At 51.1% G+C, this 24,483-nt stretch overlaps 1 protein-coding gene across 2 annotated transcripts; it reads left to right on the forward strand.

Annotated features, from left to right (window-relative positions):
• The first annotated feature begins 17,946 nt into the window (after positions 1-17,946).
• Positions 17,947-23,781, forward strand: CST7 (cystatin F). Of its 2 annotated transcripts, none has more exons than XM_037405940.1 (4): positions 17,947-18,138; positions 22,388-22,560; positions 22,849-22,965; positions 23,450-23,781. In XM_037405940.1, the coding sequence occupies exons 1-4, from the start codon at positions 18,066-18,068 to the stop codon at positions 23,525-23,527; spliced, it is 441 nt and encodes a 146-aa protein (XP_037261837.1). In that variant the 5' UTR covers positions 17,947-18,065; the 3' UTR covers positions 23,528-23,781. The 2 variants fall into 2 exon arrangements, with proteins under 2 accessions (XP_037261837.1, XP_037261836.1); XM_037405939.1 differs by having other exon boundaries at positions 17,965-18,141.
• The last annotated feature ends 702 nt before the right edge of the window (positions 23,782-24,483 follow it).

Consider the following 24,483-nt stretch of genomic DNA (forward strand, 5'->3'; position numbering starts at 1 on the left):
AAGCTGCCTATATGTCACCTACAGGCACAGAACCGTTTAGATGCTAATGGAAGCAATTTCTGCCTCCCCGATGCCGACGTTCCCCCAGCCACAGGCAGCCCGAGGCTCTGACAAAGCCACGCTCCTTCACAACTGCCCCAACAGAGCAGCACCCACATGAACTGAAACACCCCCAGGAGTTTCCCAGATAAATTTAATTAGTGCAGAGCAATGACCCAGAATTATTGGCTGAGCTGAAGGTCTTCAAGGGTCAAAGACCTACCCCTGTCTACACAGACTGCTGTGTTTGCAGCAATGCCTCCATGCTCGGCTCCAGTCTGAATGTCCCCTGTACAAACATCTCCTGTCCATCCTCTTTCACACTCCTCCAGGGTGCTGTCTGCATTCATCCTAGCAATTTGTTCACCCCAGGAATGTCTAAATAAATAGCTGTGTCACCCTCACCTCACTAGCATGACTTCCAAATGCAATGTGGAAGCTGGAGATGCTCAACATGTGAGTGAGGAGGCTGGTTGCCTTTTCCATGCCCTCTCCAGGGAGGGAAAGGCAGGCACCTTTCAAGAACAAGCCACAGGAAAGGCACGAGTCTGGAGGGACCCCCCCTCTCCCCACCAGTGATAGCAGGATGCCTGGGGCAAGGCTTTGCAAATCGGCACTGGAACAGGTCTGGGTTTACCACTTTAGCATCAGTTGCACCATTGGCATTGTGGTCCCCTTCTGTTCCAGGAATTAAGAGTCTTTTCAGACCCACCATCCTAATGAGATGGAGTTGTCCAAGAACAATCACTATAGCCGTTCTCTCAGCCAGCAGAAACAGCAGCAATTCTCTGTGCACCCCACTTTACCCGTGCTAAAGGGCTCATTTATGGCCCAAGTGAGTTGGAAGAGACTTCATATTCTCCTCCCCTTGATTAAGTACTCCTCTTGAAAAGCAGGGTTAAGTGTTTATGAGCAGCACAGGACTTACTTAAACTATTTCTCACATTCTACTACACTTTACGGCTTCCTGGACACAGCCAGAAGCAGCAATAAAAGCAAGGACCCTATAGGAAGCATTCCTGCCAACAGCAGAGACCATACACAGAATATTGTGCCCAAACAGGCAACGCACGCTCGCGCAGAGTCCAACTGGTAAATTGCTAGTGCTGTCCCCAGCTTTGGCATGAGGCAAGTGACGGTGCCAGACAACCCAGCGCATGGGGCTCGCAGGACCCTGCGTGTCCCTCTGTAGAAACCACTACCAGGGAACAGAGGTGGCAGGGAAATGTACGTGATTTGCAAATAAACACCTCTCTGAGATTCAGTGACCCCAATATGTACCTAACCACTGACATTTTAAGAGGCACTATATAACTAGTGAGTAAAAATAACTTCTTTTAGGTCTATTACCATGAAAAATGGTAACGGACTTTATTGACTGGTAATTAAAATCTTATCCCTTTTCGTAGCATATGGCAACCACGGAACAGGCATTTTTGTTAAGGGTATAGAAGCCAAACTGCACTAGCAATAACTGTGTTTTATCTTCCTGGGAATGCACAATAAAAGATTCTAATCTTATAGCTGAACTTTGTAAAAGGCACCAGTAATCAAAAGTCAGCAGAGAATTTTATCAAGCATTCATTTTAAAGCTGCTAATATTTAAAGACCTGCTTTTGTGTCTGTCATTTTTACTCTGAGATGTTTTACTTGTCTCATTTTAATGACCTGATGGTGAAATGGAGATGAAAATGGAGATGAAAATTACCCAGCGTTTCTCTTGAAGTTTGCTCAGAGAGACTATCACAAAGATGCTCTGTGCTGCATGGGCATGTGGGTCCAAGTGAGTTCGGGGCGTTTGTTTGTTCTTGATGTGGATAGATCAAAAGATGAGAAAGAAAACTGCGGCAGGGACAGAAAAATTACAATAATAACCAGTGCTCCCAGTGCCATGCTCAGTTTGAATGAGGAAATTTTACATCAGTAAGAGCCCACTCCAAAGGTCACCAGCGCAACGGCTCCCGCAGCACTGGAAGGGAAGTTCACAGCTGGGTTGGAGCAGCTGCTCATTGCAAGGCTGAAATAGCCACCACGTTTGGCCTTTCAGGCTCTGAGTCTCATTCCAGCTGTGCTTTTCGAGGCATCATTCAGCTGATCAGATGCCCTAAACCTTCACAGAGAGAAGGGTTTCATCCGGCTCTCCGTCCCCTACAGCCCCTCATGGCCTTATTGAGGAGTGAATTCTGACATGTCCAGCCAAAAAAGAGAGATCTCTGCTGCTAATTTAAATATTCCCAAATGCATTTTTACTGTTATTAAGCAAGCCTTTCCTAAGACACTGCCAGAAGAGTCCAGACCTTGCATTCGTAAACCTAAGATATTGCTACCAATAAAAATAAATAGATGGCAATTACTAAGGAATTACATTTAGACCAAAAATGACTGAATTTACCACCCTCTGAATGTGTGCAGCATAAAATGCAGCAATACAGAAGTTTAAGGAGAAGAGGTGGGCAAAGAAACTTCTCTTTATTTTTAATGGTGTAGCCAGGCACAAGCCAACGCTATAACTAAAATCCAAAGCTGTAAAGTGAAGAGCACCCCTAAGTGCAGAGCTCGTGTACAGGTAACAGAGCAGTTCAGCAAGCGGTGCAACACGAAGAGACCAGAGACAACTACCCATTAAATGAGGACACCAGGTTGGGAGAGATCCTGCTGGAGAGCTGCCTTCTCTTAAATGTTATGCTCTATAGCCAACAGGCTTTATCCAAAATCTTCTGATGCTCTTTCCACTAACGTACCCAGGCTTTGGCTATGAAGCCTCGTCACAGGTCAAAGCTCTGTGCTTTGCCTATTGCGTGTAATTCACGTGGGATGCCCTTGACGGGTGGACAAGGTTATCAAACCCACAAGCACTTCCAGGGGTATATGGGTCCCTCCACTTCAGGAGGCACTATCAGCTCGTCCTGGTGTAAAAGGACTCGTGCATTTTCACCACCACATTCCTGCCTGTGGGCACTGTGCTGTAACCAGCAACGTGAACCAGGCAGTGGGGTATGCTCCCACACAGCACATTCCTACAATACTGTAGACATAATTCTATGTCTTCTTCTAAAAGCTGGGACATTTTAGATGACACTTCCTATAGGTTCTCTCTGAATGTGTACTCTCTCAAAAGCCCATCTGACTACCATGGACATACAAGGTAAGATAAATATTCCTCTAAAATAAGAATGGTTTCCTGGTTGGAACTGGCAGTGGCAGTGCATTAGCTTACAAAAGACACTCTGAAACAGCTTCCAGTATGGAGATGTCCTTGAAAAATGAAGAACTGTCCAAAAACAAAGGTTGCACAGATTATCTTACATCTGCCCCTTTGACTGACCTTGCATCCACCCACCCTATGCAATGGCTACATTAAGCCATCTGCTGGATAATGGTGACTTTCAATGAATCTAGCAAACTCTGGCTCAGGCCCCCAGCTGGGAGTGGGAAATGCCATTATCTTCACTGCTCAGCAGGTTCAAGAAAAGTTTTCATTTTATCCAGAACAAAAATTATTTTCGTGCAATAAGGCATTCAGGCAAGGAGTTGGACAACCAATTCCTCACACTGCTCTGCTAACAGCCTCCTCTGCCCTTGCTCCCACTCAGCTTATCCAGGGAGATGGCCCTGGGGGAGCTTGGTGTGCAGGTCTTCGGCTGATTTATTAAATGCCCGCTGCTCAGCTTGCTCGCCAACTTGGTCCTGTCAGTCCTTTCTCTTCCAGATATATCCAACCCAAAATGAGCTCTGTCCTAGGAGCACTGCTGAAGAGATGCAGCACTCCCCACACATGCACGCAGCCTGACTCCTTGGTCCCCTTGTATCTAATGCCCTTGCACAAAGTCCTAAAATTCTTCTGCCATGGTGCCTGCAAGTTGTTAAAGTCATGTCCCCTTAATTTAAAGACTCGTAGTGATGGAGAATGCAGCCCATTGGCAATCAGTCTCAGTGGCTGGATTACTCTCACTTAAAAATCTACATTGTATCTCCAGGTTGATTTTTGCTTACTTCCATTTCCAGACACTGCGTATTTCATCTTTTCCTATTAAGAAGCCCTCTGAAATCTCCTCCCCCTGGGCAGTCATTTCATCAGACTTCTTTTTGACACAGTATTATGGGCTTGCAGTGCCACTTAGGCACCACAACGGAGCAGGGTCCCTGTCCTGGCCCTGCTGCTCCTGCCCCTGTAGCTCTCCCGTAGCTCCAGGAAAATATCTAGCTCCCATTTGGCAAGGACTAGCGCAGAAAAGGCCACGTGGAATACAAATTAACCACAAAAATATGCTTTGTAATCAGCCCGTTATTTCCCTAGAAGCGCCTGGTTTTATATGAATATTGTGAGTTCTACAGGAATCGTCTGTAAGGGAACAGCTCCCACTGTGGCAACGGGAACACAGCAGTATGGATGGCCTGGAAGTCACCTACAGACCTGACCTTCTCCCAGGGAGATCCTGGGGTTCTGTGGGTGGGTTGGGTATTTTTTTTAAGAGGGAGAGGGATCTACATGCGTTGTGACCATGGGTCTGTTTAGCTGATACAGAAGGCAGGTGAGAGCTGTGGTTTCCATGAAGGCAGCCTGTCTTGCCATGCGGATGCAGCCAAAGGTGCTCGGGTAGTGCAGTACTTACTTTGCCTCCAGCCCCCAAGGCAGAACTGCACACCTTGCCTTCCTCAGGCAGGGTGTGCAGTGTGTGTCTGGGGGGGGGGGGGGGGGCAGTCAGCTCCTCTGGCCACCACACCTCTAATGCCCTGTGCTGGGGACCTTTGCTCTGATGTCCTGTACACAGCCAGAGCCTTGAAGAAAGGCTTTCTTCAAGGCCTGTGGAGCTCTGGAACTCAAAAGGTATGACAAGTTCTTCATGCACCTAATGAAAAGTCAGTATTTGGCTTTGGCTACCTACCCACCATCTTAACCTGCTCTCCCCAAAAGTGCCTCAAGCCACCTAACTACCCTGACATCTCTATAAATGCAGATAACTCTAGCTCCTCCTGGACTGGACAGCTTGAGTCCCTGTTCCAGTACCCCCCATCATGCTGCAATGAAGTGGGGTTTGAGGGCAGCGTCTGCAATACCATGATCAGGATGTGCTTACAGACAAGGACCAACACACGCAGCCAGTGAAAAATGCTTGCTGGGAACACCGTGCCCCATTGATTCAAGCTGCAGTGGTACTGCAGGCTCCAGATTTCCTCCCCTGTGGGCATCTCTGCACAAACTCAACCCATGTTCAGCCCCTCTGACTTTCCAAAGATTGTCAGAAAGACTTGTTCACCACAGGGTCAGGAGGGTGGAAAGTGTTATTAGAGGCTTGCATGGGTATTCACGGTGTCCCCACAGCCTGTGTCAGGGAGCAGCAAGAGGGGGGCTGTTCCCTGAGAGAAGGGGAGCTGGGACTCCAGGGTAAGACAGAGCAGTGTCTTCACCAAGCAGGGTGCAGTCCCACAGTGCCTGAACACAGAGAGCAGAGCAGGCACAGTGACATGACCCAAGGTAATGCCACAGTCCAGCACTCCCCGGAAAGGTGGGTGGTGAAGACGCAGGCTGGCAGTCAAGCTGGGAAGCCACATCACAAAGCAACACAAAGTTCAGCAAGGTACAGGGCCAGGCACAGGCACACCTACAGCACAGCCCAGGCAAGGACCAGAGTCAGGTCCACGGGAGGTCCACAGCCAAGGAGAGGAGACGCCAACAAGGCTTCTCACCATTCCTTCTCACACAGCCCTCTCTCACGTCTTGTTTCCTCAGCCTGACCCCAGGCTACAGCAGCACCAGATCCCATCTGGCCTCAGCACCGCAGCCAGAGCCCTCGGAGGGGCAGGGGATGAGGCTGCCCAGCCACAGTGAGGCCAAATGGCCAAATCCTGCTGAGGCAAGAGCCATGCAGCTCCACTGCTCCTGCGGCCACAGGCCAGCCTGTGCACCAAACCTTCCCGGCACGGTGCCGGACACACGCACTTACCAGACCCAGCGCTCTGGCTGCCCTCCCGTGATCCAGCAAGGCTCTGCTGGCCCCCTCCAGGACCACCAAGCTCAGAAGGCCCCCAGATACGCTCCAGCTCTTCCTTCAGCCATGACACCCTCTCTGTGGATCCAGCCTTCGACTTCTCTAAATCAGCGTGCTCCCCCATTCCCACTTACACTTCACGCAGATTTTCTGGGCTCACCTTGCAGCTGGGGTTTCTGCAGTCAGACCCGCTGCGGGCAGCGCCATCCCTGCGCTGGGGCACAGCTCACAGCCGGCCCGGCGGGAGCCCCTGGAATAGGGGGAGCTGGGGAGAGACCCCTCGCTGCCCTCCGCAGGGGGGGAGGGGCGGGCAGGAGACGCAGGCACGGCACGCGCTCGCCCTGCCTGCTCGGCGCGCTGGGCTGGCATCGCCTTCTCGGACGGACGGCCCCGGTGCGGCTCCCCGGCCGTGGGGGGGTCCCCAGCGGTGGGGGGGTCCCCGGCCGTGGGGCCGTGCCTCCCCTCCCGCTCCAGCGCGCAGCCCCTCCCGCCCGCCGGGGCCGCGCTGGCCGCGTTCCGGGTGGGTCTGGCCCCAGCGCCCCCCGCGCCCCCACCGGCCTTGCAGCCCTCCGGGCCGGAGCCGCCGTTTGCGCGGTCTCGGTGCTGCTCTGGGGCCCCTTTTCCCCTCTTGCTTGGCCCTTGGTGGTGACAGCGACCTGCAGCTCTGCCCAACCTCCCCCCACACCCCCCACACCACCCCCGACGGCGGAGAGCAGGCTTATCGCCACCCTTCCCAGCCCAGGCGGTGCTGCCTTGGCTTCACCCCTTCCAGGCGAGCACACCGGGGGACAGGGTGCACTGCCACCCCCAGAACCCACCCGCTCCAGCCCCACAGATACCCCTGACCCGCTGCCACCTGGGCATCTCTGCCCTGCCGGGGAGAAGGTTTTCAAGCCTCACCCAGTGCCAGGGCAATGGGCAGTTGCTGATGACGGGCTCAGGCTGTCTGCAACAGCTAGTAACAGAGCTCAGGGCCCTGGACGGGTTCTGTGTGTGGCAGGGCTGACACACCGGGCACCCCAGCACCCTGACCGCCGCCTGCGCGATTCCCAAAAGCTCCTCAGTAATGGCTGCACTTTCTGCGTAGCAAAACGAAACAAATCCAAAGCAAAGCAAAAAGATTTCCTGTTCACGCATGCATGCAAGAGCATTTAGTGAACTCACTTTCAGTACTCAGTTGCTTCTCCCATTTAAGCTGATTACAGAAGACAGACAATAAAACAGAATTAAATAGGTGCTGACTTACAGGTCACAGGCCCTGTAAATCAGGAGGAAGCCCTCCTAGTTACTGGCTCGGGCTTTCTTGCAGGTCTGCAGAGTTCAACAGTGTGGTCCCAGAGCTGAGGTCAGGCAGACACACCAAGTTATCAATGATGATTTACCATTTTATGTTAATTAGATCTAAAGGAAGCTCTAGGATGGAAACTGCATTTGCATCAACCAGACTGCACCAAGCGCTTGCATGACTGATGCCGTTCCCATTCCATGCCCAGGAGTCCAGAGGGAGGGATATGGACCCTTTGGTTCTGGCTGAATCCAGAAAGGGTCTAGCCTTCTGTGCCAAGCTCTGCCTGCTCCAAGGTCAACGCACGTCATCTTTTATCATCCCCAAGAGGGACCCCCGTCTGCGGTGCACCATGGGGCACACAGGGTCCTGGACCCTCAGCCCCGTTCAGAGCAGGAGTGCAATTTACAGACTCTGAGTTCAGGTCTGCTCCACCTTGTACTTCTTACCCTGCTGTTTTACAAAGAAAAATATATTCACACAAAGGAAAAAAGATTAAATCTTCCCAGTTTTTCAGTGACACAACTGCTTCCCTGAGCTTTCACACAAACGCCTTGGTTCCTTGGCTTTCTGAATGATGTCTGCCCACAAGTAAGCAGCTCTTGGCAAGAGAGCATGTGTTCGAGTTCATTGACAAGGCCTTTCATTAGGCAAAGCCATGTACACCCTGTAGGCTGAGGGTACCTATGGCAAAAGACATTTATATTTCTGCAGGCCAAAGTTACTCTTTCCTAAGCCTCCTTAATCCTTGTAAACCTACCCTGTAAATCTCCAAGCTCGCTGGGTTTTTTTCTCCAAGGTATTGCTGGACAAATTGGTGGCTGCATCTTGCTGCCCTTCCAGTGGCAGATCCCTTAACTCTGCGGTCCCTCAGCTTCACAAGGTATTAATGATGGGCAAATCCTTTCCTCTGTCAAGATCTTCAGCTCAGGGGCCTTTCACCCAAATGTGTGCTGATCGCACCACGACACAACACTTGTTCAGTCCCTCAGACCCAGCTGGCACTCCCCTCACCTTTATCCCCGGTGCCCGCAGCCACAGCCATGACATTGTCCTGAGCCTGAGTTCCTTCTGGGCAGTGTAAGTCCCACTGGCTGCCCACCCATCCCCTTTGCCAGCTGAACACTGCTGGCACAAGCCTGGTGAGAAAGAGATGGGGACCAAACCACTGGTGTAAGGCTGAGAGAAACTGCTGCCTGGTGGAAGTGTCCCATGGCTGTTGTCCCCAGCTTCTCTGGCTCTTTAGGATGCTGAGGTGGAGATGCTGGGATGCCCAGCAGTAGCAGGGAGAAGAGCAGCAACCTCTCTGAGCATCTAGGGGATTTTTCTTACACCTCAGTGTTCACTTGAAATTCTCCAGCTCCTTCTGCCTCGCGCAGAAACTCTGCAGGGTCTCCATCTCACTTTGCCTCGCCACATCACTCATGCTGGCAACGGGTCTTCTCAGGCAGCTTGTGAGACAATAGTTAAGTTCTGCAGGGAGAAGCTGGTTTTGACAGAGAAAGCCACACAGTGATCTCTGCCGAAACTCTCTAAGCCTGACATCCCACTGTCTCAGAAAGGTCAGCAGTCTGGAGAAAGAAAGATAAGTCCTGATGCCCACAGCTGCTTAGAAGGTCAGAGAAGGTGAGCTTCAAGATCTGCTCCCCTCCTGCAGCTTTGCTCCCATTGCCAGGGGTGTCTCCTCACCTTTTAGCACCTTTCACTCTCAAACACAGCCCAGCAAAGCCAATTTGAAGGACCATAGGGCAACACACCCACTACCAACACACAGGTTCCCACCACATCGATCTTCTACAGGAGAGGCGTCCTTGAGCCAGGGGCTCTGGTCGTGGGCCTGGGAGGGAGCGATGGAGCTGGGATGCACCCAGGGCACACACTGCAAACCCAGTACTGCCGGTGTGCTGGGAAACTGAGACAGACCCAGAGGGATGTCAGTGTTAACACACAACTTTACCCCTTTCCCCATGCGCTGCTTTCTCCGCCGGCACGCACACGGCATGTCTTGTTGCAGCAGCCCTGTTTAACAGCAGCGCAACCCAAAGCACTCTGGTTTCCTCTGGGTTTATATTTCTGGGGGAAAACAGAAAAAAACCACCTAAGGTACCTGAAAGAGCTCAGTCCACAGGAATATATTCTGGCACTGCAAAGAACATTTTTCACAGACCATTCCCAACCAGTGTCTCCAGCATGGCTGAATTCATTTTGGCAGTCTACAACAGCAAGCAGCACTTGCTCCTTCTGAGAAAAGTGCAGAAATCCCACGGGACCTGGAGGTGGGGTAACCAAGCATCACATTGTCCCCTGACCATCACTGCTCAGCTCATATGTACCCTGAAGCACGGAGGCTAGGGCCATTTCTGGATTCTTTTATAAAACTTAAGCACAGTTATTCCATCCTTGTTAATTACCTGGGTTGCTTCATCAGCACTAATGAAGCTGTCATAACTGTCATCCCAGGTGGAGCGGTTTTTGAGAACTCCCTTTTGTCTGCAGACAAGGGCCTTGAAGATTTGGTTTGGCGCAAATGATCAAAAACTTCCTCAAACTCTCCTCCATCTCCCACTTCTAAAGGCAGTGGATGGCCCAGGCTGTACCAGCAGCCCCACAGCGCTCCTCTTTCCCGGGGAAGGATGCTGATGTTCATTCACACATCCTCCCCAGACTCTCCAAACACCACCAGTGCAGAACCAACAGTTTTGCTATATGTGAGCCACACTTTTTTTTTTCTTTCCCTTTTTCTTTTTCTTTTTTTTTTTTTCCTCAAGGCAGATTTCTCCCCCTTAAGGCTCTGTTGTGTTGTAAGGACAATCTTTTCTTTATTAAGCTGATTATCTGGTGTTAAAGGGAAAGAAAAGCTGAATGCAGGAAAAGGCTTGTGCTACCTTTCAGACGGAGTGGAAGGGCAGGGATGTGAATTGCTGCGAAACTGCTGTTGTGTTCAGCTCTTGTTTCATTCCAGAAAGATAATTAAGCTCTGATTGATTCTTCACTTTTGTTGCTATAGAACTGGCTTAACCAAGTTTCTCAGTGATGGATTTCAGTAGGTAACACTTGTGTGGCTTTTTGGCCTCTGCCCAAACTGCAGGGAGATGCAGAGCAGCTGGGAAGGAAGGGAGGAGGACTTCATCTGCTGCCCAGAGCCTGGGCACCCCCAGGTACCGCTCACAGGAGAGGGGCAGCACAAAGCTGTCCCCCTGCCTAGGTCCATTATCGCTGTAATGGACACCTCTCTGCTTCCTTTAAATTAGATTCAATTTTCTGCTCTCTTTAGGAAAACACCTGCAACACTATCTTCCTAGCCCTGGGAGCATTTTGTACATGTTGGTGTTGCCACCTGCATATGAAATTATAGCTTAGCCCTGCCTCAAATCAGCTTATGGTTGCTCCTCAGGGTTGTGAAGCACCAGGTCAGAGCTGGCAGTGGTGGTAACAGGCGACACAGCAGAGCAGAGGCAGACTGGGGCTGTCAGATCCAAGTCTCAGCAGTGCTGAGTACCTGGGTACCTGCCAGATGGAGAAGCTCCACAGAGTTGTGAATGGGATTTTTAAACACAGCTAGAGAGCACAGATTTGTCTCCTTTCATACCGGGAGACCTGCAGCACGCACTGCATTGCAGACCCAGGCGTACATTGCAGCACCACCATGCCTCACCCATTCTTGCACTTGCTTTTTCATGGCTTGTGCCCAGACTGAATATAGAAAACGCGTTGTTTATCTGAAACGTATCCCTTGACCACTGCCAGCCTGAGACAGCCTCTCACTGCAAGCCCTGCTTTGGCTACCCAAACGGCTCCTCAGCAGCTCTGACCCTCTTCAGCTTCCCCACATCCCTGCCCGCAGGACACCATGGCAAATACTTTCAATGTACCCAGAGCTGTGAGGTCAGTCAATTTGCCCCACAGAAAAGAAGTGATCATCCTGTTTAAAAAGATGCAGTGAGTGTGGCACACGCTGTCTTTGGTGACCCCTCTGCCCCAGAGCAATCGCTCCCACCAGCCGTGTTTCTGAGCAGGGCATGCAGCACAGCACAGGGACCCCGCATTCCAGCACCCCGTCCCAACACCCTGTTCTTATCCCGATCACAACATTTGCTGTTCTCTTGTCAAAAGCATCTGCCCTGTCTAGAGAGAATTATTAAATATGAGAGTGAGCAGTAAGAATGCCAGCAGGTGGTAAAAGTGAGTGCAAACAGAGCGGGGAGCCCAGTGGTGTCCTGGACAAAGGACCAACTGGTCCCGAGTACCCAGCACATGCTGTATCGTTTCCACAGGTCCAGCGTAGGCTGGGCAAACACACAATGAATTAATTTGCAAGACATCTGGGAAGACAAATACCAAATTACTTGAGGCCACTCCTATCCTGAAATGACAAGAAGGGGCTTTCAGAGCCTCTTTGGGCCACTGCCTTTGAACAGGTTTATGGGCAAGACACAACAAATCTACATCTGCACTTGTGTGCATCGCCATGCAGATGCACCTGGATGCAAAACTCAAGCAGACCACATTTCCCTTTTCCAGCATTACCCACCCCTCTTGAGATTATATACCACCACCCAGCCTCCCCCCTCCCCCACCAAGACAGCCCCTTCTCGCTTTGCAGAGGAACAGGGGCTTGCTCCCTCCAGGGTGACAGGATGGGAGGAAAAGCAGCTGTAATCAGCAGCTGCGAGTGCTTGCATCGGTGACCTAGCCAGAGACTTGCTAACTAATTGCCCACTGTGGTAGCTGGTGTCTAACAGAAAGAGCTCACGAGTTCATTTGGTGGGTGCTTTCTATGGACCTCCTGCACGACAGACCCTTAGTCCACAGCAGGGACCTCCAGCACTACTGAAACACAAACAATTAGCAACATTAAGCGTCTACCTAAGCCTGTGGCTATTCCCAGGGACTTTCCAAGATGATAAGAAAAAGATCTATTTGACCAGGTTGGTCTCCTCTGAAGAGGTCCCCAGCCAGCTGGCTGAGCCAGCACTTCTCTCCGTCACATTTGCTAAGAGGTTTGCAGGGGCTTGCACTGGTGTCTGACCACACTCAGCACCATGCAGGGTAGGGGGGTTAGCAGAGTGGGGAGAGAAGCCGCTGTATGCAGGCTGACATTTGAGAAAGCAAGGTGCCACAGGGGCAAAAGCTGAACTGGCAGCGCTTCATTGTTACTCGTCTCAAGTTATGATCTTACCAAGAGGCTCTGTCACAAAGCAGGCTCTGATGAGGTGGCCACTGTAAAACCAGCAAAATATAGAAAAAGTCAGTGGGGGAAACTGAGGCAGGGAACATCTGCAGGGTCATCAGCCTCTCCCCATCAGTAGTTCCCAGCAAAAGCGTGGTCCCCAAATGGGATTGAGAACAAGGTGATTTGAAATACTTGCAAGGTAGTTTAGAACAGTAATGGTCCCCTCCAGGCTGTGCTCCAAGAGAAGGTTCAGGGCTAACAGGACCTTTGCCCTGGGCATCTGTATGTCATGTTACTGTTAGAAACGGAGGATTTGTTCTTACTGAGATAATGGGGCTCTAGCTGATTTTAAATTCAAGTAGCAAACCTTGGATGCTGTAGTGGGAACAGCACCGGGAACTCAGCAAAACATGTACCTCCTTCCTCACTGCAGCGGTTGTAGGGAGGAGCAGGTTTGTCCTAGGAGTGAACTAATTCAAATCTGCAGGTGGAGAGGGAGGGGGTACGAGGTTTCCTCATCTCAAAATTAACAGAATAGCCCCAAGGTAAAATATGGAGGGGTCTTTACATACAGCCATCCCTTATAAATATGCTCACAGTGCAATCTATAGGCAATCTCTGCACTCAGCTGACAGTGTGGCTGGCAGATAGGCTAAACATCACAGTTGCGCTCCCCAACCCCACCTCAGCCCACCCATCAGTTTGGTTCTTTCTTCTCTAGAAATGTGTGTTAACCAGATAATCCCCAGGTCTTCCAGCCTGCCTTTGTATTGGATTGAAATTCATCAGTTCAAAAGTTATAGCTGGTAGAAAAACAGATGCAACTGCATGAGCCTTGGAACTGCATGGCAAAATTAGTTTCGCAGTGGAGGCACAGGTGTGGTGTTGGAGCTACAGAGCATCTGACAGAAGACACAAGGGAGCACAAGGAGACACATACCTGGGGTGAGGCCAACCCATCCAGTGTCAAACCCAAGTTTCTCCTCTGCATCCTATTGCTACCAAGTACACAGACCCATAACCCCGACTGTGGCCACCATTGGTGACTTAATCCTACGTAGGCACACGTGCTGTGAACCATTTTCCTCCTTCCCTTGCACCTCATCAAACCTCAGCCACATGCCTGCTCCAAAGGGTGTCAGCATCCTGTAGCTTGTCCATGTGACCCTGTACCGCAAAGCTGCTGCTGTGAGCCGCATGGTTCTCCACTTACAAAAGACGGGCTGGGAAGGTGTCCCTGCTATAGGAAGGCAGAGGAGCAGCTGAGTCCTCACCTGAATTCTTTATCCTGGTCCTTCCTCCTCAGACCATCCTTTCTCTGCACCTCAGCGTATTTCAGCATCTGCAAAGTGCAGGTCTCCGGTGTGGAAGATGACATCGTGCCACCTCTTTCACCTCTGAGGCTCAAAGCCTGCTGTTGCCACTCTGCCAAAGGGACACATGTTTTCCCATGTACTATTCTACTAAATGGTGAAATACAGAGATTTCTTTATTCCAGCTGAGAGTCAAAAAAGCATCCTCTTGCTCATATCCTTCATTAAAGCAAAGCCAACTAAATTAGTTGCCCTGGGGATCAGATGAAGGCCTGGAAAATGTAAAAAAGTTTAAAGGGAAAAAAAAAATCACCCAACTATTGACACCAGTAAATATGTCTTAATTAAAACTTTTGAAAGCACGATTCAAACACACTCCAATCATCCTCCAAAAGTTAATGAGATAAATTTTTCTTACAGTTCCCCATTGATCCGTGAAGTGCCAAAAGGGAGTCAGAATGGATAATGAAATGCTGTGGGTGCAGGGCTAGATGCTGATTGCATTTATAGGTGTGTAATTCCAACTTGACCCCTTGCAGACCCCACTGGCATTATTCCAGGAAGCCACGGTAGCAACTGCTGGGTTATGCTACACAAAGGTCTGAGTTGAATGGCAGAAGCAAAAAAGCGATGCTGAAGAAGCCTACCTTGTTCATGAAATGCCAGGGGCGGGGGGGGGAAATCAAACTTCAGGTACTGTGGATTTTGCTTCTTCAATAGAAAAGGCGGATATAATTATATTTGATTTTTGTATAATAAAAGTTGTTTGGTTTCTTTTATTTTAATCAGAAACATCTCCACAGTTGCACTGTTTCCAAAGCCTCCAGTAACCCAGCCTGAGAGAAGAGACTCTGCAGATTCCCTCGCCGGGAAAAGCAGACAATGTCCCATGACTTGTGATAAACATCCTCTACTCACGCGAAGACGAACATGAGGATTCTTCACACGTGCAAGTCTTTTAAGATCTATTTAACCTGGCTTAATGCAGAAAGATCACAAGCTTGATTTAGACTGAGTCAGGGCTAGCTATTTGCTTAAAGCAAATGCTCTGTTTACCCTGGGATAATCAGCGAGCCTTTCCTTGCTCATGTACTCTCATCCCTGCTCAGGATTTCTGCTCACAAAGGAACAGCCACGTAGTGGGGAGTTTATAGAAAGTGTAAACTACCTCGCAGAGCATACTGCATGCCCGTGCTGGTGCAGCAGGTGGTCTGCACCTGCATCCCAGAGAAAGTGGGTGAAATTCCCATCAGTGACCGAGGGGGCTTCAACGAGAAGAGGATCTGACTTGTTTTCCAAGGTTGGATGTCAGACAAGACATCACACTGCTCCACTCGTCCCACAGAGGGATTTGGGGCACAGAGCAGTGTCCCGGGAGATGGCAGCTGCTTGGAATGACACATGGCAAAGGGGCAACAGTTCCAGTCCCAGGTTCCTTCATGGCACAAAAAAATCCCAAAGAAAAACATCATATATTTGCCTACTGGGGGCTTGGAGGAGTTTGATGTTGTTTGTCAGATACTGGGGGGAGGGAGTTTTTTGGTGAGGTTTTTGGCGTTCTGTTGTTCGGGGGTTTTTTTACATAACAGTACCTGGCACTATTAATATTAATGCTCGTTAGCACTCTGTTACTTCCTAGGGGAAAAGAAGTGGAAAAACTTCCTCACCAGAATCATAAAAGTTTTTAGAAAAAGGAAAACTGATTTGGAAGAGCTGTAAACAAGCAATTTTATGAAAAGGGGAGAGGGAAGAAGGCAAAAAAAAAAAAAAGGTGCCCTCTGCAAACACGCGCTGCTTGCTTTAAGTCACTGTCTGGCTTTACAGACCCTGTTCAGAGTGAAGGGTGCTCCTCAGCAAAGAGTGGGTGCTGAGCTCCCCAGGACAGATGCCACCGCAGTGGGATGGCAGAAGGTGGCACAAGCCAGGTTCGCACCAGACCACACGCATGTGCCCTCTGCCCCGGGGCACCCACCGGCCTCCCAGGGGCTGGTCCCTCAAAGCCACCCACCGCCTCCGAGGCATCGCTGGGTTTGGCTGAGACTGAAACAGGGCCACTGCCCCTGGGTCTGTCCCCACTCCGCTGGGGACAGCTCTGCCCTGAGGTCTGCACTCGCCTTTGGCTGCTGTGCGGAGGAAGGGGCTTCCAGGAGGGCCCCCCAGCCCCCCCAGCCCTCAGGTCAGAGGTAAGGCAGCAGCGGGGGCTCGGGATGCTCTGCGGGAGCCGGGACCACCGGGAGGGCCCCCCAGCCCCCCCAGCCCTCAGGTCAGAGGTAAGGCAGCAGCGGGGGCTCGGGATGCTCTGCGGGAGCCGGGACCACCGGGAGGGCCCCCCAGCCCCCCCAGCCCTCAGGCGCGGCGCGCGGCGGTTCGGGGGGCTCTGCTGGGGCCGGGACCGGGCACAGCCCGTTGCCTTCTGGCGCCCTCTAGTGGCAGCGGCCTTGCAGCTGCGGCACGCGCCGCCCTCCCACCCGGCTCGTGCACCTCCGCAGCCCCGCCAGCCAGTGTCCCCACTGCCACCAGACCCCTCCCGAGGGCTGCTGCTGCTGTCCCGGGGCGCTTGTGTTAAGTAAGGAAGGAATCTACACTCCAAGAAAGATCCCCCCGCCCCCCCCCAGTCGCTGACACTGGGGTCCCTTTCAGCTCGAATCCGGGGGCTGTGAGCTCACCAGGAAGCAGAGGGAGAACAGGTGGAGGTCCCGCAGGGAGGCTGAACCCCCTTCTGGTGCGTCATGTGGCAGGGTGACAAACAGGCTCTTGCAACACGCAGGAGATGTGTTGGGATCTGATGACGAGGGTCCCAGCCACCTCCTGCTTGAATGCTGGGGGGCTCGACTAGAGCCTTCCCAAGACGCTCCCCCAGAGCCTCTCAGTGAAGTGGGAACTGCAGAGCACAGTCCTCGAGAGAAAGGAAGAGCTGAAGATACCTGAATCAGCCTCTGCCTGTGCCTCTGTTGAGGGACAGGCCACTGTGTGAGCTCAAAAAAACCAACCAGCCAACCAAAAGAAAAAAAAAAAAAAAAAGGTGGCAGCACAGGGGCAAACCCCACCCAGCATAGTCCCTCTCATTCTCTCAGTGTTTTCCACAGGCTTTGGAATCTGATTCAGAAGCTCTGTGCACGTAGGACGGATGATAAATGCAACTTTCCATGCTTGCCTCATTCCTTCTTGGTGGGGATATTTCAACAGAGGATTTACCTAATCCCTTCCCACAAGGAAGCACTAAGATTATTTTCCTCTACCTTCTTACGCACCACCCACACTGCCCTGTTAGACCTTTCCTTCAGGCCATGAGATGTCTTTGCTCCAAAGGGAGCTCAGCTGGGTGCTGGGGCGAGTGCTCCACCAATGCCTTGCTCACCTGAACCAAATGCACAGACTGAGGGCCACCACTCCCGGCCCTCCAGTGAACGTCAGTTCATCTCCCACTCTCCTGAATCTGGCAGCTGCTTATTCCAGGTGCATCATAAGGTCTGGAGACCAAACCCTTTTCCCACACTTGTGAGGTCCTCGGCACAGGCCAGTGCTGCCCAGAGAGGAGCTCTTTGCAGGCTGCGTACTGACACGGGGGGACCTGACCCCAGAGCTGGAAAGCTCTGCGAACCACAGAGCGCCAAACCACCCCTTTCCACATGCTTCTGTTGCTCTTTGGAGAGCCCCTGGAGAAAACCTCTCCTCTGAGCCCAGTGCAGCCCTTTCCTCCTGTCAAAACACACAAACGTGGGGCATGGTTCTCCTCTGCCACCAAAACCAAAATCCTCTTCCCGTGGCTCTGCTCCACACAGCCCCCTAAACCCCCCGGAACCCCCTTGTCTCCCTCACCCGAGCCCCACATCTCCATGTCAGGGGAAGCATCGCCTCTGTCAGGCTTCTCCCCATGCAGACGCCCCCGTACAAGTCAGGAGCTGCCCCCCCATGGCTCACTGCCCCTTCCTTAGGGATTAATTTCCCCATGAACGTTAAAGCCCATGACTGTCACCCTCCTCGCGCCCACACCATGTCCCAGTGCCCACCGCACGCGCCTGCCCGTGCTCCTGCAGGGCACAGCCCCCAGCCGAGGCAGGGCTGTGCCACCACCACCGAGGCAGAGCTCTGCAGATGGGCTTGCAGGCACGTGGCCATCAGCAGGAGAAGCCCGCATCAGTGTGACGTTCAGGGGTTTTCGGGTGACTTTTTTCTGCCCTGGCAGCCAATGAGCGCCCCGAGGGAGCGCATCTTCCCCCGCAGGAAGCGGGGCCCCGGCCGGCTCCTCGTTGGACGCGGTGGAGATGGCAGCCAACTTCACCTGCAGCTTCGCCACACTTTGCTGTTTAGCAGTCTGGGGCTTCTCCAGGACTTCAGGTGGTAAGAGCAGGAAATAATTTCCATCTTCCTTGTGCTTTGGGTCCTACAAGTGCTGCTTCCTAATGCGCTGCTAAATAACAGCCCTGCGGCTGCTGCCCGTGCTGGCTCAGCGCTGCAGGGTTCAGGCTGCAGCTGGAAATCAACTGCATAAAAGACTTTCTCCCCTTGCAGGGAACCACGTTATCCAGGGACATCATCTAAGGATTTTAAAGTCAGCTCACAGTTTTATTTGTCAGTGTTTAAACTCTGCATGACCTTGACTATTAAATCACAAGACTGTGGGTAACAATTTGACTGCTAACTACAGATGGGCGCTGCAGCACCGATTAACTGACTTTTACTCCATATAATTTCTTTCTTTGCTGAGCAAGGAGACTCTCTTGATTGCAGCTGGCCTTAAATCTTCGGAACGGGAGCTGCAGGCAGGGGTGTTTGCTCTCTGAAGGTTTTAGTTCTACTTCAGTTTTACTTTGGCTGCCGTGCGCAGTGCTAACGCGCCCAGGGACAGGGCTCGGCCAGTCAGCAGCTTTCTGCTTCAGCTGTGGTTTCCTTTGGGGGTTGCAGGGGCGTGCAGGAACTTTGGTGCATCTTACACGTAAAGATAAAGCCTAGTCTTGTTCCTAGTAATGGGGAGGAGTTTTTGAAAGCACTTTCTAAAAAAAAGGCAACTTGTTGCAATCTGCCTATTTGCTTCACTACAGGCTGGGAGAAAGGATCCATGGGATTGCTCTCTCATGCTGCAGGAACAGGGCTCCCAAATTATTCCTCAATGAGGAATGGGCAAGAGAGAGCTGCTTAATACAACATTCAGCTCTTTCCTGCAAGAACAGCCCTCTCTTGCTTAATAACGGCAGTTGCTTTTGAACTCGGAGCAAGAGAAGCCTGCTCTACTACTGCCCAACAGGATGAGGAGAAGGAAGGAAGAGGAGGAGGAGGGCAGACGGGTTTTTCCCCTCTCCACATTTCCAAACGCAGAAACAAGGACAGAGTCTGAAATACAAACGCTCTGGCCCTAAGCATCTCCCTGTAGAGCAGAAAAAGGTTTTTCCCAGGCCATGAGATGACATCCTCCGGGACCCTGAGCATCGTCGGTGCCTGGCCAAGTCATGCGGTGCTACTGCTCCCAGCTGGCTCTCAATGAGGAGCCTTTCCCCAGTACCGCCGTGCCCAGAGCCCTGCACCGTCCGGCCCTCTGGCCATTTTGCTTTGCTCCTGGCACGGGGCCATCACCTTACACATGTTCAGCTTTTTAGGGTGATTACTCTTAAGGGCCAAGCCAGGGAAGAAGCTGTCAGGAAACGTGGTGAATAACATCAGAACTACAAGTGCCTCACACCAGAGTTTCGAGGTTTTGGAAATGCAGTGGTGCTCACTATTCCAAACAGTGACGGCTGTTTCAGACCAGCATGTGTGCCATGCAGTGACCTGACTAAGAATCAAAGCACATAAAGGAAAAAAAATCCTAGCCTTGAGGAATCTGGGTCAACAGAGGAAAATGGGGGCAGGGGAGGGTAAAATTCTTCCAAAAAGACTCACTTTGCACCCACTTTGCTCTGGTATGAGCAATTTTCAACACCAAGCTGCAATGCGTAGAGATGAAGTGCCCAGTACCCCGGTGAAAACTGGAGTGAAAATATACTAGCCTGCCACCTGCCTACAACACATGGTGTAGTACCAGCCCGCTACTCATTCACAACACACAGTCCAGCTTGCCAGGCCATAATCCTACCTCCCCACATGCCACGTGTGACGCTGCTGGATCTGCCAGGCACTGGAGTCAGGAACAAAGGCACTTGGGGGCCTTGACTCTTGCTTTGAGCAACACACTTCATAGTTTTCTTCCCATACGCACAGTGTGACTCCAGCCAGCCTCCTCACCCTGCCACCCCATGCCTGGCAAAGACGTCAGCATGACTCAGGAGGTGTTGAGGCCTATTAAACCACAACAGGACCTGGTGCTAAGACAGAAAAAGCCTGCACTTACCTCCTACTACTACAAGGGACAGTATCGGCTGTCAAATCCCCATCACTGCCACATCTGACTTTCCAGCAGGCATAAGAGCACAGATTCAGGCAAGGTCCTGGAGAGCAGCCAGAGGAGCCCAAGCCAGTGACCTGCTCCCAGCCTGCTCGATTGGTAGGTGAGCTCAGGAAAGAGCTAGTTCCTATAAGCCATCGGGTTAGTGTTGATGGCACAGGAAAAAGCAGGGCATCCCCTAGGAGGGGGACAGCTGGCCTTATGGGCAAGACCCAACAAAGATCCTGCTCTGTACCAAACTTCCTTTCTGACTTCAGGCAGGTCCTGCATGACCCTCACATCATCCACGGGTCCCACCACCTTAACACCCAAGCAGAATCTCTGTTCAGGACAAGAGGACTAACAGATGCTTCAGAAAGTTTTGCCCATGAGCTGAGCACTGGATAAGATCTGCTGCCTGAGAAATAGCTTCAGCCCTAGGCTGCACGGTCGTGAGTTTCTGTGACTCTTGAATCCCACCCTTGCTGCCATGGGAAAGTATCACCACTGCCGAGAACAGTGTCAGGACCTACAGTGGATTCTGGGCTGTTAGGCAAAAAAACCACTGCCAGGTTGCCCAGCACTGGCTGCACACCCAGTCCCAACGCAGATCAGAGATGTGGGACAGGAAAGCTTGTCACCTCCACACTAGACAGAAAGCTGCTTACAGAACATCCGCTCCTCTCAGACATGTGGCCTGGGTCTCACAGCTCCCACCTGCAAGAAAATGTGATGGTCATTAAGGTAGCTGCGGTGTAAGACATGAATTTGGACATCCTTGGGTTGAGGAGGGACGTGGAACTGAGTCTCTCCTTTGCAGGTCAACACTTGAATCCCTAAGCAGTGTTACAAGGGGGTGCAGCAATTAGCACCTGCAGGGGAGGATGTGATAGTGTAACTAGGATGCACGTAATCAACCTGAAAGTTGAATTTTTGCAGCCTCCTGTGCAGATGATGGCATATAATGCTATTTATTTGTTGGGTTTTTTTAATATAGACTCTGGATCATCAAGTCGTCCCTCTCTCCCCTATTGGGGTTTCTCAGTACAAACTGGCTTAAATACAGAGTCTGCTCTGTGCTTGGCTGTGAGATCTAGCTGTGAAAAAAAAAGCTGGAGGTGATAAAAAGCATGACTTTCACAGCAAATTTGGTACAAGCTCTGTGTGCACATATTCGTGCACATGCACACGCAGGCTCACTGCCTACACACAGAGCGCGAGCTCTGAGGGCCACCTCCTGCACTGACAGGTCTCAGCATCAGCCCTGGCTGCATGGCAGCTTGCATGGGTTGAGGATTTTTTCCTTGTTTGTATTTCAGAAGCAGGAAAATGGAGGGGAAGGCAAATGTAAAAAGGGGAGGAAGTAATAACATCAACTGTAAGCTTTGAGCTGCTTTTAAATCACTGAAACAAAGAAGGATGTGGGGAAATGAGCTACACAACCAAGAATATATAGTAATAAAGGCTGCGTAGAAAGACGTGCTCAAATTTGAAAGCTGATGGGCTCCCCCTCCACCCCCCAGCCTCCACTTCCTACACACGTTTCTCCTCCATGGCTGTGAAAAAATGGTCCTTGGCATGTGGGCCAGGGCAGCAGCACTTCAGCAGCCAAAGCAGCCTGTTCTGCAGGACACCAGGGAGCTGGCTGAAGTTCTGCCCCTGCCCAGCTGAGAACATAGACACCCTCTCCTTGGTCAGCATCTGTCTTCCCCTCACCTTTATCACCACCTAAATCCCCCTAAAACAAAAACCTCAAGATGCCATCAAAGGATTAAAGGAGTGTGGGAAAGACGTCTACAAGTTAAACCTGGCGTGCCAACTAAGGGCAGCAGGACCCTGCAGCCAGTGTTTGACACGTTATCAAAATCATTCCGTAGTCTGAGCAGCACAATCTCCCTTTATGACTAGATTCAAAGTTGGGCCTTCTGTGAGCTGGGAATTGTAGCAGAGACATTCTAAATGATATTTGCGATGCCCTGGTTTCTTCTAAGTCAGTTTGAGCTCTGCTACTACACCTAGCCATGTCGTTTCACGTCACTTCTTTGCACAGGATTGTTTTCCTGTTTCAGACACACAAAGGACAATTTCTCTGTGTGGGTGCGAGCCAGGTCCTTCTGAAGCGCAGGTGCATGGACAAGCAGGAAGGTTCAGCACTGGTTCAGCGTGCTGAAGCTTCCACCGTTTCAGGCATCGGCTGTGTTTCTGCACTCACGTTTTGTGTTGTTTCAGCTGCCTACATACCACCACCACATTCAACCACGAAACCTGGCTTCCCTGTCCCGGTGAACACCAACAACCCTGGCGTGCGCAAGGCAGCTCGCTTCGGGGTTTACAGATACAACAACAGTTCCAACGACCTCTTTCTGTTCAAGGAATCACAAATAAACAAAGCCATGGTACAGGTAAGAGCAGCTCGGGCTCCTGATGGCCCTCCAAACCACTTACCAACAGACACCTCTACAGAGCACCCAAGACATGGGAGCCCGGATCCTCCTCAGGACTGCGATACACGTGATAAGTGGTATGGTCCCTCCAGCCCACCCAGCTGCCCCAACCCCAGTAACACAACACAAAACACGTCAACCCACAACGCTGCACACAATTCACAGATGTAGCACTCTATGCCCAACCAAAATGTTGGCATCCCTGTCCCCTGCCCTTACTTTAAAGGAGGAAATTGCTTTCTCTAGATTGTCAGAGGGCTGAAATACATGCTGCACGTGGAAATTGGACGCACCGTGTGTGAGAAGAGGGAGCACTCCAGCCTGGACAGCTGTCACTTCCAGAGGAAAAAAAACCTGCAACGGGTACGTGTCCAATTCCTTTGGGGCACCCAGGAACTGCAGGTGATTCTTGGCCAGCTCTGGCTGTATAGTCACCTTCAGAGCAGCTCTGCCATCTTCCCATAGATGTACAAGCCTCCCCCGTGCAGAGCCCGCTGGGGTGCCGTGGGGTCACCAGTGTAAGCAGCACAGCACCTCTCATGCACCCAGCGCCAGCCCCTGCCTGCCAGGAGCCGAGCCAGGCACAGCCATCCAGCCTGTGTGCCCGGGTAACTGAGTGAAAGCATGCAGAAATAGAGCAGGTGCTAAACAGAGATTTCCTGGGTTAAAAAAAAAAGCCTTAACGGGTTTTCCCACTAAGATATGATTACTTAGCAAACAGTACTTTTCCTAGGATAAAGGGGGCAGACAAAGAGATGCTGTTCTCTCCAGCCCCATCACAGCCCACAATGCTGAGAGCAGCCAGCAGCCACCCAAACTTTGTCACCGATTCATCTTTTATTTGCAGATGCTGAGATGCTATTTTGAGGTCTGGATAATGCCTTGGTTACATAAAGCTTATGTCCCTGTTTCTCTTTGTCACTGACTCACCTTTCCCCACGAGAACCTCACTTACAGGGGATCTACCAGCATGAGTTTCTCCTTACCTGGACTATCAAGGCCAAAACTGAAGCGGGGAACGGCTGTACAGAACCACCACAGAGCTTTTCTCTCAAAGCACACCATTATTTTCCCCCTGAGAAAGATGCTTAAAAGTGACAAAGAAAAGACCCGCCTTCACCGACTTTATTGCTGTCCAAGTTTTGTATCTGTTTTTCCAAAACTAAACTGCAGACCAGAGCGTGTTGTCGTTCATTCTGTAGAGAGCCATCCATGCTCCAGCTGAATGCCCAGGCGGTGCGAACACACTCAGGAGGCTCGGTTGGACTTGCTTTATTGTGTGATGAATCTTCATACACCTATGATGTAAACCACAGCACATGTGACTACAGCACTGAGGAAAGGTTTACAATGATAGGATAGTTTGCATGGGGATACACACACACACACACACAAAAAGAATAGTCTGAAGAGTCTCCAGCGCTAGAGAACAAGTTAGATATAGCTGTCAGGAAGGTGTGAGGCCGTTGTTCTTTCTCCAAGAGAAGAGCATGGATAAAGCTGTCTGGAAACACACCCACAGCCCCGACACCTTCTACTTTAACCAAAAGCTAATCTATAGTGTGAAGGGGCATCATTGCAAATGCCAAGATTTATTCCGCATTATAATTCCAAATAAACCAAATTTATTCCATATTCCCAAAGCATATTTTGTCTGAGGCTGAACAATGTCGTTCCATTCAGGTTAATACCAGACATGCAATCTCTGGCTGACCACAGCTTATATTCAAGTTTAGTAGAAAGATGGTCTTCTTTACGTGGGCATCTACCATTCCTTCAGCCTTCATTCTTCATGCATGAGTAATCATTGCTTACACTAAAATTCAGAAGGATTTGGGTAACTGCAGCAATGAAGTCTGAGCCCATGTTCGTTCATGCATA

The sequence above is a fragment of the Falco rusticolus genome, chromosome 12 (assembly GCF_015220075.1).
Source record: "Falco rusticolus isolate bFalRus1 chromosome 12, bFalRus1.pri, whole genome shotgun sequence".
Classification (NCBI taxonomy): domain Eukaryota; kingdom Metazoa; phylum Chordata; class Aves; order Falconiformes; family Falconidae; genus Falco; species Falco rusticolus.